The following is a 16,519-nucleotide window of genomic DNA, read 5'->3' on the forward strand; positions in this document are numbered from 1 at the left end:
AGAAGGATCATGCCTTCTGTTTCTCTATTGCCTAATGGCACCTAGAGTTTACAATATGCACTTAATAAATCCTGTGAACTAGACCTACAGATATTGTCTTTGAAGAATTTAGAATAAATCCAACAAAAGAAAAAAGGGAACCTTTTCTTCCAAGTCCACATATGTTTTAACTTGTTTTCTTGCTCATGTCATATTTCCCTGTTTATTCCCAGTGATTATTTCTGGGTTTGGCATATCACAGGTGCATAATGAATGTTGATTGAATGACGCAACATAGTGTAAAGAAATAAACATGGGATTAGATCAAGAGGCATGAGTCTGAACTGCAGATTCACACTTTTATTCTTGGGTGATATAGGAAAAAGCACTCTGAGTATTTGATTCTGATTTTCTCCATCTGTAAAATAGGAAAACAACTACTTTGACAAACTCATAGGACTATTAAGGGGTTCAAATAAAAGAGTGTGTGAAAAAGCACATTGTGAACTATGAGTGGCTTTAAAGTGCACTTATTATTGTAAATAATACAAATAATCTACATTCTATGCTATGTAAGAGATCTCGTAATTTTGTCTATTGACCCAGATTTAAAGAAACAACGATAAGGAAAACTAAAAGAGACAAGTTACCTTAGTAAATATGGACTAAAATGAAAGAAATTTTGTTGGGCAAGTAGCAAGGAAAGATTTTGGAAAGGCCTTTTCAAGGCTAATATTTTCCAGTACAGTTGTTTCTCACTGTAATAAATTTGTCTCTGATCCACAGAATACAAATCATATTTGTATACCAAATAAAGATTAAAGTGAGATTAAAGAAATAATGAGGAATCAAAAATCATTCAGTCCTCAAAAAATCTTTGAAAAAAACTTAATCAGCTTATTTTAAAAATCACTTCATTTATTTGGTATTATGTGAATTTGTGAAAACTAAATTTTTAAAATAGCTTTTATATATTAATTTTCAATTATATTAGTTACTTTCCTTATACAAGTATTATTACTCTTATATCACTTGTAATAAGAACAGAGTGCAAACCTAAAATACATATGGTAGCTAACTATTATACATTAATAAAATTCCAGTTGTAGATTTTTGCTTCCAATTACAATGAAGTAACATATAGCAAAACACATACTCTTGGTTGCTGCTGCTGCTAAGTCACTTCAGTCGTGTCCAACTCTGTGTGACCCCATAGACGGCAGCCCACCAGGCTCCCCCGTCCCTGGGATTCTCCAGGCAAGAACACCGAAGTGGGTTGCCATTTCCTTCTCCAATGCATTAAAGTGAAAAGTGAAAGTGAAGTCGCTCAGTCGTGCCTGACTCTTCGCGACCCCATGGATTGCAGCCTACCGGGCTCCTCTGCCCATGGGATTTTCCAGGCAAGAGTACTGGAGTGGGGTGCCATTGCCTTCTCCAATATTCTTGGTAAAAACAGTTTTAAAATATGAATAAAGTAAAAAAGAAAGTTTGAAAGCATTTGAGAGCAACTAAGGCAGTCAGGACTAAAGAGACTCAAAAAGAAATCACATTGAAGGTAACCTAACATTCTGTGCTGGAGAAGGCTATGGCACCCCACTCCAGTACTCTTGCCTGGAAAATCCCATGGACGGAGGAGCCTGCTGGGCTGCAGTCCATGGGGTTGCTAAGAGTTGGACACAACTGAGTGACTTCACTTTCACTTTGCACTTTCATGCATTGGAGAAGGAAATGGCAACCCACTCCAGTGTTCTTGCCTGGAGGATCCCAGGGATGGGGGAGTCTGGTGGGCTGCTATCTATGGGGTCGCACAGAGTCAGACACGACTGAAGCGACTTAGCAGCAGCAGCAGCAACATTCCGCACCACTATTGCCGCTGAGGTATTTTCCAAATTCTAAGCTACGAAGATTAAGAATATAAGAAGCAGGCAGATTAAAGGCCAAAAAACAGTCACACAGTGCTGAGGAAATAGAAATTGTGCTTCAGAGACTATCAAGATGGAAGGCTCAATCCAAACTTTTAGTTGAGATCCTTGAAGGGATGGGCCTTAGCAGAAAAGGAAATATGAAATATATCAGGGCTCTTTAATACAGAAGCACAGGTTGAGTCAACTTAAGTACTGATTAAACTAAGGTGCTGTTTCCCAAATCTTATTATACATTTTTCTTAAAGAAAATCAGCTTGAAGGGAAAATATTATTGGCCAGAGCCCATGTATTTTTCCAGTGTTTGATATTCAATTAAGACACTATTTAGTATGATAGTAGATATGTCTAAATGAATGAAAATTAAGGGGAAGAAAACAACATACACAGACCTCCAGTCACCAATACATTACTATTATCAAACACAGAGTTTAAAATGACTGTGATTAATATATTTTGAAAATAGACAATAGGATGGAGAATTTCAAAGAAAATGAGAACCTGTAGGAAAAATTAAATAGGTGTTCTAGAATTAAATAATAAGTAATAATAGTTAAATTAATATTAATTAATATTAATTAATTAAATTAATATTAAATTAATAATAGTTTAACAACCAATTGTACAGAGTGAAAGTTGGGTTTAATGAAGCAGAAGATATGGCAGCATAAAATAACCTGGCTGCAGCATGGGTAACAAAAGGAATGGAAAATAGAACAAAGAAAAAAGGAACAAATGATACACAGCAGAAAGTAATTTGGTGTTCAAAAAATGAAAGACCAAGCAAGGACATTAAGCTATAGACTCAAGAAGCTTGATAAACTTTTAGCCAGATATATGCAAAGAAAAACAGACTTAGGTACATTACAGTAAAACTGTTGAAGACAAAATATAAGAAGATTATGTTAAAAGCACCAGAGAATAAAATATATTGCCTTCAAGGTAATATATATCAGATGTTCAACTAACTTTCCAGAGAAAGTATGTAGGTTAAAAGGCAATGAAATAACATCTTTAAATCAGTGAAAACTACAACTGGCCACCTAGAATTCTACACCAAGCAAAGATACCCTTTGAAAATAAATGTCAAGGATATTTTCAGCTATACAAAAACTGGAAGAATTCACTGCCAGCAGATTCACCTTAAAAATAATAATAAATGCATTTCTTCAAGCTAAATAAAAATGAAAAGCAGAGAAATACATAAAAGATCAAAGAGCCCTGGAGAAGGTCAATATTAGGTAACATTAAATCATTTTATCTTTAAAAAGCCAGGAAACAGAAAATAGAGACAAAGCATTCTAAGTTACTTATTGATTATGAAATTGTGAGAACACTAATTCATAGTAGACTCTAACCAGTTAAGTACACAGCCTGCAATCTCTAGGGTAACAAAGATAGAGAATAAAGGTATAGCCAACAAATTGATAGAATGGAAAATAAAATAATAAAACTGCTTATTTAATCTAAGGGCTTCCCTGGTGGCTTAAAAAGGAGGGAATTGGGCAAGGAGTATGTCAAGGCTGGATATTGTCACCTGCTTATTTAACTTATATGCAGAGTACATCACACAAAATGCCAGACTGGATGAAGCACAAGCTGGGAGCAAGATTACTGGGAGAAATATCAATAACCTCAGATATGCAGATAACACCACCCTTATGGCAGAAAGCAAAGAACTAAAGAGCCTCTTTTTGAAAGTGAAAGAGGAAAGTGAAAAAGCTGGCTTAAAACTCAATATTCAAAAAACAAAGATCATGGCATCCGGTCCCATCACTTTATGTCAAATAGATAGGGAAACAATGGAAACAGTGACAGACTGTACTTTCTTGGGCTCCAAAATCACTGCAGATGGTGACTGCAGCCATGAAATTAAAAGATGCTTGCTCCTTGGAAGAAAAGCTATGACAAACCTAGATAGCATATTCAAAAGCAGAGACATTACTTTGCCGACAAAGTTCCATCTAGTCAAAGCTATGGTTTTTCCAATAGTCATGTATGGATGTAAGAGTTGGACTATAAAGAAAGCTGGGTGTTCATTGGAAGGACTGATGTTGAAGCTGAAACTCCAATACTTTAGCCACCTGATGAGAAGAGCTGACTCACTGGAAAAGACCCTGATGCTGGGGAAGATTGAGGGAAGGAGGAGAAGGGGACGACAGAGGATGAGATGGTTGGATGGCATCACCAACTCGATGGACATGGGTTTGGGTGGACTCCAGGAGTTGGTGATGGACAGGGAGGCCTGGCAAGCTGTGGTTCATGGGGTCACAAAGAGTCGGACATGACTGAGCGATTGAACTGAACTGAGCACCAAAGAATTGATGCTTTTGAACTGTGGTGTTGCAGAAGACTCTTCAGAGTCCCTTGGACTGCACGGAGATCCAACCAGTCCATCCTAAAGGAAATAAATCTTGAATATTCATTGGAAGGACTGATGCTAAAACTGAAACTCCAATACTCTGGCCACCTGATGTGAAGAACTGACTCATTGGGAAAGACCCTGATGCTGGGAAAGATTGAAGGTAGGGGGAGAACGGGACAACAGAGGATGAGATGGTTGGATGGTATCACCGACTTGATGGACACGGGTTTAAGCAAGCTCAGGGAGTTGGTGATGGACAAGGAAGCCTGGCGTGCTGCAGTCCATGGGGTCACAAAGAGTTGGACATGACTAAGTGACTGAACTGAATTGATTTAATCTAAAAAGGGCAAGAAATAGGAAAATACAAATTATGAGGGAAAAGTGAGCAACAAATGATTCGCTGGTAAATTTAAAACTGCTTAGTTGCTAAATTGTTTCTGACTCTTTTGTGACCCCACACACTGTAGCTTGCCAAGCTCCTCTGTCCATGGGATTTCCCAGGCAAGAATATTAGAGTGGACTGCCATTTCCTTCCAAGTGATCTTCCTGATCCAGGAATCAAACCCACATCTCCTGCATCCTGCACTGGCAGGCAGATTCTTTACCACTGAGTCACCAGGGAAGCATCATTAATTACATTAAATGTAATTAGACTAAATACTACAATTGGAAAATAAAAAATTTTAGGTTTATATATATGGTGATTTCTTAGATTTATTTATATTTTCTACATATATATAAAGATATGTTGATTTCAAATAAAGTATATTAAATATAATTTCACAGAAGGATTAAAAGTAATAGAATGGAAGAGGAAACAATATGCAAACAAACAAAAATATATATCTATACTAATATTATACCAAGTTTATAGTGCAGCAAGAAATATTCTTAGAGATAGACATTTATTAGTGTTAAAAGAGATAATCCACAAGGAAGATGTAGTAAGTTCTAAAATTATCTATTGACAGTAGTTTCACTTTATGTACTTTCCATATTCACAAATATCAGTTATCACAATTTAGTTATGTAATACCAGATAATGTGATTCAAATTTCAATTAGCAAAAAATATTAATTGTAACTGCAAAAAGTATAAACTCCACTAATAGTCCTTTCGTCCACAAATCACCATATAAATAACCAATGAGAATCATGATAAAGTGACTAATTACATCTCTTCTTTTAAATTGTCATTGATTGGTCCCTGTGTACCTGTTATTCTGTTCACACAGAGACAGAAAAATGTGTAGTTGCATTGTCTCATCTCCCACTGACATATTACCCACATGACATTTTACAAAAAATGGATAATCAAAAGAAGGGATCCTCTAGGGAAGATGAAAGTGCAGCAAAGAAACAAAAAATTATAATGCTAGAGGTGAAATTTGAATGAAAGGTAAACAGAATTACAGATGAAATAATTGAGTACAGGAATGCTGATGCTGCTGCTGTTTGAGAGACTCTGTATTTGCAGCCAGAGGAACTTAGTGAAAATGAAATTATCAGCAAAAAGGAGAAAAGTGGTTGTGACAAAAAGGATAAAGATGTCCCAGAGGAAATGATGCCAAGAAAAAATTCATATTAAAAGAACTCTCAGAGATGTTTCATAACATTGAAAGTGCAAAGTACCATAAAATGTTGGAAGATGACCAAACTTGGAAAGGAATATTACAATTCACAATAGTATAGAAAAATCACTTGCTTTGTAATATAAGTCATATGATGCAAAAAATAAAAATAAAAAGGCAAGAACTGTTAAAACTATACTTATAAATTTTTTACAAAGAAATGAAACACTTTAATTCTCTGTAATATTTTAAATTATAATGAGCTAAATTTTACTATTTTTTCATTTCATTTCACATATACTTCTAAAAATAAAAGTTTTTAATGTTGTGACAAAAATATCATGTAACAATTGTAATTTTCCCCATTGATTATTTAGCTTACTTTGTACAGTTTTAGGACACATGGTCATTTTGTGTTTCCATGCTACAAAGTAAGAATTGCCTGAATATTTAATAATAGTTTCAAAACGCAAATAAATCAATGTGTAAATAAAAAAACTGGCAAAAATAAAAGAGAAACAGGCAAATTTATGATTATTAATAAAGTCTAACACATATATCTCAGTAACTGATAGAAAGAATTTCAAGGAAAATATACAATATGGGAAATTTTAACATGATGGATGAACTTGATCTATGTTAAAAATATAGAATCCTATATCCAACTATTTCATACTACATATTTCTTTCAAAGTACATGTAATATTTATCAATATTAACCATATTGTTGTTTAGTCACTAAGTTGCATCCAACTCTTTTGTGACCCCATGGACTGTAACCTTCCAGGCTCCTCTATCCATGGGATTTTCCAGGCAAGAATACTAGAGAGGTTTGCCACTTCCTTCTCTGGGGATCTTCCCAAACCTGGGATCAAACCTACATCTCCTATTTGGCAGGTGGATTCTTTACCACTGACCCACCAGGGAAGCCCAATTAACCATATGTTTTTCCATAATTCAAAGGTCAACAAATTACAAAGGCTTGAAATCACACCAAATATAATCTTTGAGCACAGAAGACTCAACTATAAATCAAAAACAAAAAAATAAATAGTTTCCAAACAAATGTTTGGACGTTCATCAGCATATTTATATATAACTCAGCAGCAGCAGCAAGGATCAAAAAAGTAGTCAAATAAAAATTAGAAAATATGTTTGAACTTAATGATAATAGAAATAAGACATTTGAAATGCAATATGTTGCTAAAGTCACATTTAGAAGGAAACTTGTCACCTTAATATTTATATTTTAAAAAGAAAGAAACTAAAAATTTATGATCTAAGCATCATCTCAAGAGCAAATTAAATATAAACATAAAAGGAGGCAATAATGAAAATAAGAGTACACATGTATGCTACTTTCATTGTTTTCTTCCTTTTAGGTTTATATATGTATATTTATGTATATGTATATATATGAGTACATATATACACACATGTATAATCTTTGGTTCTATAAAAACATTGATAAAAGATTAATATAACTGTTAAGTCTTTAGCAATACTAAACAAAAAGATAAAAGAAGCCAAAAATTAGCAATAGAATAACTAAAAAAAGTCCTAGGGAGTGTAGAAATACACAAAATAAGAGAGCGTTATGAAAACCTTAAAGCCAATAAATCAAAAATTTTAGGAAAAAATGGACAAATTATTTGGAAAAAAAAATTACTTTTTCCAAAGTTGACCTAAGAAGAAATAGAAAGCCCCAATTCTCCAATATTTGGTTTAAGATTTTAACATATATTTAAACATTTTCCTCAAAGGAAATACCAGACTCAGATAGCTTTACTGATGAAGTCCGCCAAAATTTAACACCAACCTTTCACAAAATATTCCAGAAAACTAGGGAAAAAAAGGAAACTTACTCTAGGAGTCAAACCTGGCCTTCATCATTAACCTGACAAGAAAGTAAAAATTTTTCTTTTTTAAAGAAGGGATGAAGCTCTAATGAATATAAATGAAAAAACACTTAATATATTCACAAAAAGGATTCGAAACTATTGGCAAAGGATTACATATTGCCTTCAAGTTGTTATTTTGGTGGCTCAGATGATAAAGAATCTGCTTGCAATGCAGGAGACCCAGGTTTGATCCCTGGGTCAGGAAGATTCCTGGAGAAGAAAATGGCTACCCACTCCAGTATTCTTGCCTGGAGAATTCCATGGACAGAAGAGCCTGGTGGGCTATAGTCCATGGGGTCACAAAGAATCAGACACGACTGAGCAACTAACACTTTCACTTTCAACGGTGGTTCTAGTTCTAGGGGGAAAAAAATCTTGATCCCTACCTCACACAATATGTAAAAATTCCAGAGGATTGTAAATCTATATATAAAAGGTGAAACAATAACATTTCTAGAAGATAACATAGGAAAGTATGTCTTTGTGGTGAGCAAAGACTTCTTCATACAGTACATGATTAGCACTAACCATAAAGAAAAAGAAAAATAAATTGGACTATGGTAAAATTTAGAACTCTTCGTCAAATATACCATTAAGAGTTTAAAAAAAAAAGTAGGCCATGGAGTGCTGGAAAATATTAAATAATATACAACTGAAATATGATTTATATATTCTGAAAATTGTAAAAAAATCCTATAAATTAAGAAGAAAATAACAGTCCAATAGAAAATTGAGCAAAAGACTTGAATAAACCCTTCAGAAAAAAAGAGGGGAAAAAAGGATATATCAACACAAACAGCCAATATACATATAAACATTACAACTTCATTAGTCAACATGTAAATGTAAATTGAAACCATAAGGAGGTATATTTACATACTTAATGGTTAAAATTAAGACTTAAAATACCAAGTAATCAGTAAAAATATAAAGCAACTGGAATACTCATAAACCTCTGCTGGGAGTATAAACTAGTATAACCAAGTGGAACACCATTTGGTATTAACTACTAAAGCAGATCATCTGCCTAATTACCATCTAGCAGTTCCAAATATACCCAACTGTCTGTATACATTCACCAAAAGAAATGTACAGAAGCATTTATAGCAGAACTATTTGTAATATACAATAGAGAAAAATTAGAAATAAACTAAAGGTTCATTACTATGATTAATTAAAGTATGGCCCATTGGCCCACTGGAATTCTGCACCGCAGTGGACATGAACACTGCTTCTAAGTAGAGCAGCCTGAATGAATCCCACAGATAGAATGCTGAGTAAGAAAGAATCAGCACAAATACTACAGACTGTCAAATTTTTCAGATAAAATACAAACAGGCAAAACTAATCTTTGGTGATAGAAGGAAAAATACTAGATACCTCTGTAGTATAATGAGAGGGGGAATGAGAGAGCCTTTTGGGGGTGATGTTAATTTTCTGTTTTTTGATCTCTGTAGTGGTTAGAGAGGATGTTTACTTTGTAAAAATTTATCAGTCATTTCTGATTTTTGTACTTTTCTATATGAGTATTACACTTTGATAGAGTGATTTCTTATAAAGAAAAGTTCAACATTCAAAAAGAAATGAAAATAAATTCAAAACATAAAAACTTTCAGATGACAAAAGGAAATTTCCTGACATTCCAATGTATCATTTATACACACACACACACACACACACACACACACACACACACAAAAGCACAGTCTATCCAGTTTTCACTAAAAAACATTTGGGTCACTTACTTTGAGCCAAACCTCATCCTCTCTCTGCAGGCTACCTTTTGGCTGCTTACTCCCTTCATCTTCAGGTCTATTTCCACTGGGGACGCAGGGAAACCAGCCAATTAGGGGATGGTGCTCTGGTAAATCTGGATGGTATGATGTGCAAACCTGAAATGCAATTTCAACCAAAAATTAAACATGAAGGGTGAGAGATAAGTAAAGATAATGAAACTCCCGGCTCAAAACCAATATTTTCCTCTTTCTGAATATCTCACGATGACATTATTGGCAGAAAACTTTTCTCAAGGTAGAATGTCTCAGTGCTCTCTCTTAGCCTCAATATCCAACTTACCAGGTAGAAGAACACACGTGACAATTTACGGCCCATCAATGGCCCAGGGATCTTGCTCAATGAATTATCCTGGGACATATCAGTCAACTGCTCCTAGGATTAGTTAGGGACCCCTGTCCAAGATGATGATTCTGTCCTTACCAGGAAGGATCTACTGCCCCAGCAGTGAGACAACTGAGTCAAGGAAACACTAGGTTGGGAAAAGGAACCAGGAAAGAGAAATTCCAGAAAAATTTTCCCACTTCACTTGGGGAAGACAGACAAGCTAGACTAAAAGCTGCTTTAGAGAGCTGTTACTAACTCAGAATCACCTAACTTTCCACCACTGGACATCAGAATTCTTGAGAAAGATGCCTTCAAAATTAGCTAAAGAAGTGAGACAGGCATGCTAATTGGCTGTCCATATCCATACCTCCCTCTTTCTTATTAACGAACTCTAATCTTGTTCAAGGTGACAGTGTATCCAGCTATAAACTCTCATCTCCTCAGGGCCCCTTACAACTAAGGCTGGTGGAGTGACCTGGATCTGAACAATGGGATGTTGGTAGATGCCTATATTCCTGGAACAGCTCCCATTTTCCCACTAAAAACAGACTCAGCTCACATGCATCTATTTCCCTTTGACCTTCCCCCTTCTTCCTGCTTGAAATAATGACTTCACACCTGGAGGGCAGTAGTCATCTTATGAGCTTGAGAAAGAAAACTGCAAGTAAAGTGTAGAAAGAGCCAAAATCTCAGAGACACGTGGGTCCTTGATGAGTTCCTTGACCTCGACCACCAGCCTTGGCTAGTTCCTCAGTCTCCTGGGGTGTCTCCTCAAGACCAAAAACCAATGATTTGCCTCTGGCCTAAAATACCTAGAGAGCTATTAACAAATCTTACTTCTGTCAAAATGACTGTATTACTTATTGTTGTAAAGCATGGAAGAGTATATTTGGCAATGGAAACATCTAGAATAGTATTCAAAAAGCAAAGCCCTTAATCTTTGAGCTTTCCTGATGGCTAAAACAGTAAAGAATCCACCTGCAATGCAGGAGAACCAGGTTCTATCCCTGGGTTGGGAAGATCCCCTGGAGGAGGGAATAGCAACCCACTCCAGTATTCTTGCCTGGGGAATCCCATGGACAGAGGAACCCAGTGGGCTACAGTCCATGGGGTTGCAAAGAGTCGGACACAACTGAACAATTAACACTTTCACTTTTTTCACTTAATCTTCTTTTAGGTATTTATAACTCACAGAAGTCAGTCCTCAAAGTTCTCAGAGGATCTTCTATTTACTTAGGTAGATATTCATGGAAAATTGTGTGCCTATGGATTTGATTTTAGTACTAATTCTAGAAAGTCTTTAATAACAATAATTTTTAAATCAAATTATATTTTGATCTTTAATATATATTTTAAATTTCATTTGATCCTTGCAACAAACCTTGAGTTAAATGCAAAAGATTTACATATGAGAAAATTGGAGCCCAGAGAGGTTAAGTGACTTGCCAAATGTCACTTAGTAATAATCATAATGATACTGATAGATCCAACAGTGTCATCCAAGTATTCTGACTTTACTGCTCCTTTATCTTCTTTCAAGATAAATTCCTCCAAATGCAAAGCCTAAGTGCAATTTCTGATGTGTATATTATAAGGCTAATTTTGAGATGCTTTTGTGTACCTTTTGGTCAGTTATTGCATAGTCAAAGGTTCCTAGATGAAAACTAGTGAAGGTAAGTGGGGTGAGGGTGGGGGATGAGACTTAATTGATAGCCTAGAAGCTTTTCATCTAACATTATTTAATTCTGAGTTTGTTAACTAAATTTGGTGTCAAAGTTAGGAGAAAAAAATGTAAGCTCAAGATCAGTATCTGGGGGAATCACTTAACAATTTTGCTTACCCTTGACTAGTCTTAACTTACCATGGAATGAGGTGCTCCAGTGACCAAGGAAACAGGACATTTCTTCTTGTCTTCATGAGAAGAAAAAGCTTGGGTAGCCCACTGATCCAGATATCCTCTGGGAGTATAGAGGCCACAGTCTACAATGCTGGTTTCCTTTTCGAAAGGCTCACATATTCCATCTCCCTCATATATATAGCACAGGCTTGGTTCCCCTGTCAAGAAACATTATATGACATTTGAAAAGGTACTTTTATATGTGTCAAGTAAAAATAATTACATTTTTACTCCAGCTGCTAAAGAGAATCCTGTAATTACTAACCAGTCTAATGCCCACCTCAAACATATAGATATCATACCCCTAAAGAAGGATAATTTTTCATGGGGAGAATGATAAAATCCATTGAGATAACAAAAAATCTACAAAGTGAGTGGGGTTAGAGGAGAAGGAACAGGAAGGAAAAAAGCAGCTGTGGGATGGATGTAGAAAGAAACTTCAAGGAATCATTGAGCAAAGTACTAGGGGAAGCTAGGGATATAAGAGAAGTAGGTAAAAGAATAAAGGAAATTTAAATGGATGGTAGGATATGATATGTACTTGGAACCTCTTCATAGTCTTTGAAATTTTAAATAAAACATTTGAGGGATTTGTTTCCAATTACTTTTTTGCTGCTGTATTTCTTCAATTAACCACGCAATTTACTCTGAAGTGGACAATATGGGCTCTAGGTTTATAAGGGTTACATATGTATTATTTCTTTTAGTCTTACAAGAACCATGTGAGGTATGTATTTTTTGTTTGTTTCATCAATAGACAATCTGAGACTCCATGATTATAAGTGACTTGTCAAAGTTCCCTTGATGCAGAAGCAATATTGCTTGGCTTTGAGCCAGGCTTACAGAAAGCAGGTTCAGGGGCTTTCTCTTACTTCACGGTACCTCAACCAAGGCAGAGAGACTGTCTTCAAGAGCAAATATGTGAGTAATGAATATATGAGAAGAATCACTGGGCCTGTAAAGCAAGCTACAATTCCTTGGACAAGGTCCTTACTTGCTCGTAGGATAACTTCTACTAAGTTTATAGTCTGTACTAACTATAGACATGTAAACTATGTGTGTGCTCAGTCACTTCAGTCATGTCCAACTCTTGGTGACCCTATGGACTGTAGCCTGCTCTGTCCAAATAGGCTCCTCTGTCCATGGTCCATATGGAGTGGGTTGCCATTCTAGGGGATGGTCACGGCCCAGGAATCAAACCCATGTCTCCTGTGTCTCCTGCATTGCAGGCAGATTCTTTACCCCCTGAGCCGTTTGATATATAACTTAGCTTTCTTCAAATGTAAAAAAACTGAGATGCAGTTATAAAGCCATTTATTTAGTATTATTGCCCTGTCTACCCCTATTAGTAACACAATTCTAATTCTTCATTTCTACCTAAAATAATAGGACATGAAATTAAGATCAAAATTTAAAATAGCTCAACCCATAGGTACATGGGCTTTCCAGGTGGCACTAGTGGTAAAGAGCCCACCTGCCAATGCAGGAGATATAAAAGGCACCAATGTGATCCCTGGGTTGGGAAGATCCCCTGGAGAAGGTCATGGCAACCCACTCCAGCATTCTTCCCTAGAGAATCCCATGGACAAAGGAGCCTGGCAGGCTATAGTACGTAGGGTCACAAAGAGTCAGACACAAATAGAGCAACTTAGCATGCAAGCATGCATAGGTACACATTCAGTAACATCACTAAAATTAACTGTTACTATTCCATTCTTTTAATTTTAAATTCTTTACAGAAATACCACAGGACTGTTTCAGTAATTTTTCAGCTGTTTATCAACATGTAGTTACTAATTATTTTCCTTAATAATTTCTTCAAGTCAGAGACCCTTCTCTAGTAAATCTATCTCTACTTGCCAGGAGTATGGCTCCTGCTCCGAGGACTTGGTTCTGAGCCTATTTTGGGTTTTGAACTCCTGTATGCCGTTAAATCCAAGGCCTTTCTAAGTTACTCCCCAAAGCCAATATATGTGTATTTGGAATGACTTTTCCATGATGATTCCATATATATATATCAGTTCAGCTCAGTTCAGTTGCTCAGTCGCGTCCGACTCATTGCGATCCTATGAATCACAGCACGCCAGGCATCCCTGTCCAACACCAACTCCCAGAGTTTACTCAAACTCATGTCCATCGAGTCAGTGATGCCATCCAGCCATCTCATCTTCTGCTGTCCTCTTCTCCTCCTGCCCCCAATCCCTCCAACCATCAGGGTCTTTTCCAATGAGTCAACTCTTCGCATGAGGTGGCCAAACTATTGGAGTTTCAGCTTCAACATCAGTCCTTCCAGTGAACACCCAGGACTGATCTCCTTTAGGATGGACTGGTTGGATCTCCTTGCAGTCCAAGGGACTCTCAAGAGTCTTCTCCAACACCACAGTTCAAAAGCATCAATTCTTCGGCGCTCAGCTTTCTTCACAGTCCAGCTCTCACATCCATACATGACCACTGGAAAAACCATAGCCTTGACTAGATGGACCTTTGTTGGCAAAGTAATGTCTCTGCTCTTTAATATGCTATCTAGGTTGGTCATAACTTTCCTTCCAAGGAGTAAGCGTCTTTTAATTTCATGGCTGCAATCACCATCTGCAGTGATTTTGGAGCCCAAAAAAGTAAAGTCTGACACTGCTTCCACTGTCTCCCCATCTATTTGCCATGAAGTGATGAGACCAGATGCCATGATCTTAGTTTTCTGAATGTTGAGCTTTAAGCCAACTTTTTCACTCTCCTCTTTCACTTTCATCAAGAGGCTTTTTAGTTCCTCTTCACTTTCTGCCATAAGGGTGGTGTCATCTGCATATCTGAGGTTATTGATATTTCTCCCGGCAATCTTGATTCCAGCCTGTGCTTCTTCCAGCCCAGCGTTTCTCATGATGTACTCAGCATATAAGTTAAATAAGCAGGGTGACAATATACAGCCTTTATGTACTCCTTTTTCTATTTGGAACCAGTCTGTTGGTCCATGTCCAGTTCTAACTGTGGCTTCCTGACCTGTATATAGGTCTCTCAAGAGGCAGGTCAGGTAGTCTGGTATTCCCATCTCTTTCAGAATTTTCCACAGTTTATTGTGATCCACACAGTCAAAGGCTTACATACATACGTACATATATATATATGGAACACATATACACACATGTACATATATATGCATGTATAGTTTACGTTTGTATATTATATACACACATACATATATACATATATATGCATGTATGTAGTTTTATATGTGTGTTTGTGCATATTTAAATGTATACATATGTACATATGCATGTGTTTGTTTTATAATGCATATTTTATGACATATTTTTATAATATACACATGTATACATGTCTTGTTTTTCTATATAATCCAATGACAGTCTCTCCTTGCTTCTTCTCTATTTTTTGTTTACCGTCAACTTAAAAATTTTGCTTCTTTTTCTTCAAATCAATGCAAAAATAGCAGACCACTTTTATAACACATTTCACAATGGTTCCTTCAAACTTAGTCTCTTGAGAAATGATTGAATAGAACTATATGCTTAGCATACGCTATGAGCTTTAGAACTATATAGAACTAAATACTATGAGCATATTATTAACTGAAATAAATATCTAGCTGTGGAATAGACCATTTTAACTTTGCCATGTAAAGCTAAAATAATTTAACGATGATCTTCCTGGAGTTGGAGGGTAAAGAAATATGAACAAATTTAATGGAATTAAATGTGATGGAAACAAAGTCAGGTCCACTTTTAAGTTAGATGAGATGAACTGCAGTGGCGAAGGCTGTGTGTGTGTTTATGTGTGTGTGTACATGTATCATGAGCCCATGATGTGAAAAAAGGAATGATGCAAACAGAGATGGCATTAGCAAATACTTGTGTACAGAAGAGGGGAGGTAATCGGTTCAGTGTATTTTACACAGCCAGACCACATCTGGAGTATTGAATTCCTTTCTGGGCATTGACCACAGGAAGCATGCCAAGTTAGGGTAAATAGGAAAGGGCCTGGAAACCTAATCACATGAGGGGATGTTTGGACTGGAAAGGAGAATAATGGGGAGGCATTTCAAATATGTGAATGGTAGTCAAATAAAACAGGAAAAAAAAATGTATCCTCTGTAGTTTCATAGCAAGGAAAAAGCACTTGATTAAGAATTAGGAAAGCTGAGTTCCAACACTGGCTTTGTAGACACCTCATTATATGCCCATGGACAAGTCACTAAAATGCCCTGAACATCAGTTTCCAAACCAGAAAGGGGGAGAAGAATTTTACAATAGATAAAGCCACTTTTAAACAGAATGGTCTTTCAAGGTGCAATCTTTACTGCTAGATGCATGTGAGAAAAGTTTGAGAACTGATATAGCAATTTCTATAAGGGAAAGAGGCTGGACATATGAAGGGATCAGGGTCTCTATGAGACTTGTGGTATATAGAGGGCACTGAACACATTTTGTTATATGGATAGATGTAAGACCACTAAGATTTTATAATTTTATTATTCTGCTCAGGAAAGCAGGAGCATTTGTGTGTTCTTATAGTATTTAATACCTGAATAAATTATGCATAATTATAATCACATCCAACTTTATCTTGAAATTTAGAAACATTAAAATATTGTTAAATGCACTGCTTTTAAAAATAACTTTGATGAGTAAATATGTGCCACAGAATTACTTCAATGTGTGCACAAAGATTTGGTTTGCTGCGGTTCATGGTGTCACAAAGAGTCAGGCACGACTGAGCTACTGAACTGAACGGAATGCACCTAGGAGGGCTTTC

General features: G+C 36.2%; 1 protein-coding gene across 1 annotated transcript in view; it reads right to left on the reverse strand.

The window, feature by feature from the left end:
* Positions 1 to 16,519, reverse strand: part of PAPPA2 (pappalysin 2) — a 289,437-nt gene that overhangs the window by 128,191 nt on the left and 144,727 nt on the right. The window contains exons 10-11 of the mRNA XM_020879747.2: positions 11,720 to 11,913; positions 9,483 to 9,629 (exon numbers count right to left, since the gene is read on the reverse strand). Of these exons, the coding sequence (XP_020735406.2) occupies positions 9,483 to 9,629; positions 11,720 to 11,913 (341 nt within the window). The remainder of the gene's footprint in view (positions 1 to 9,482; positions 9,630 to 11,719; positions 11,914 to 16,519) is intronic.

Source organism: Odocoileus virginianus, chromosome 11 (assembly GCF_023699985.2).
Source record: "Odocoileus virginianus isolate 20LAN1187 ecotype Illinois chromosome 11, Ovbor_1.2, whole genome shotgun sequence".
In the NCBI taxonomy this organism is placed as follows: domain Eukaryota; kingdom Metazoa; phylum Chordata; class Mammalia; order Artiodactyla; family Cervidae; genus Odocoileus; species Odocoileus virginianus.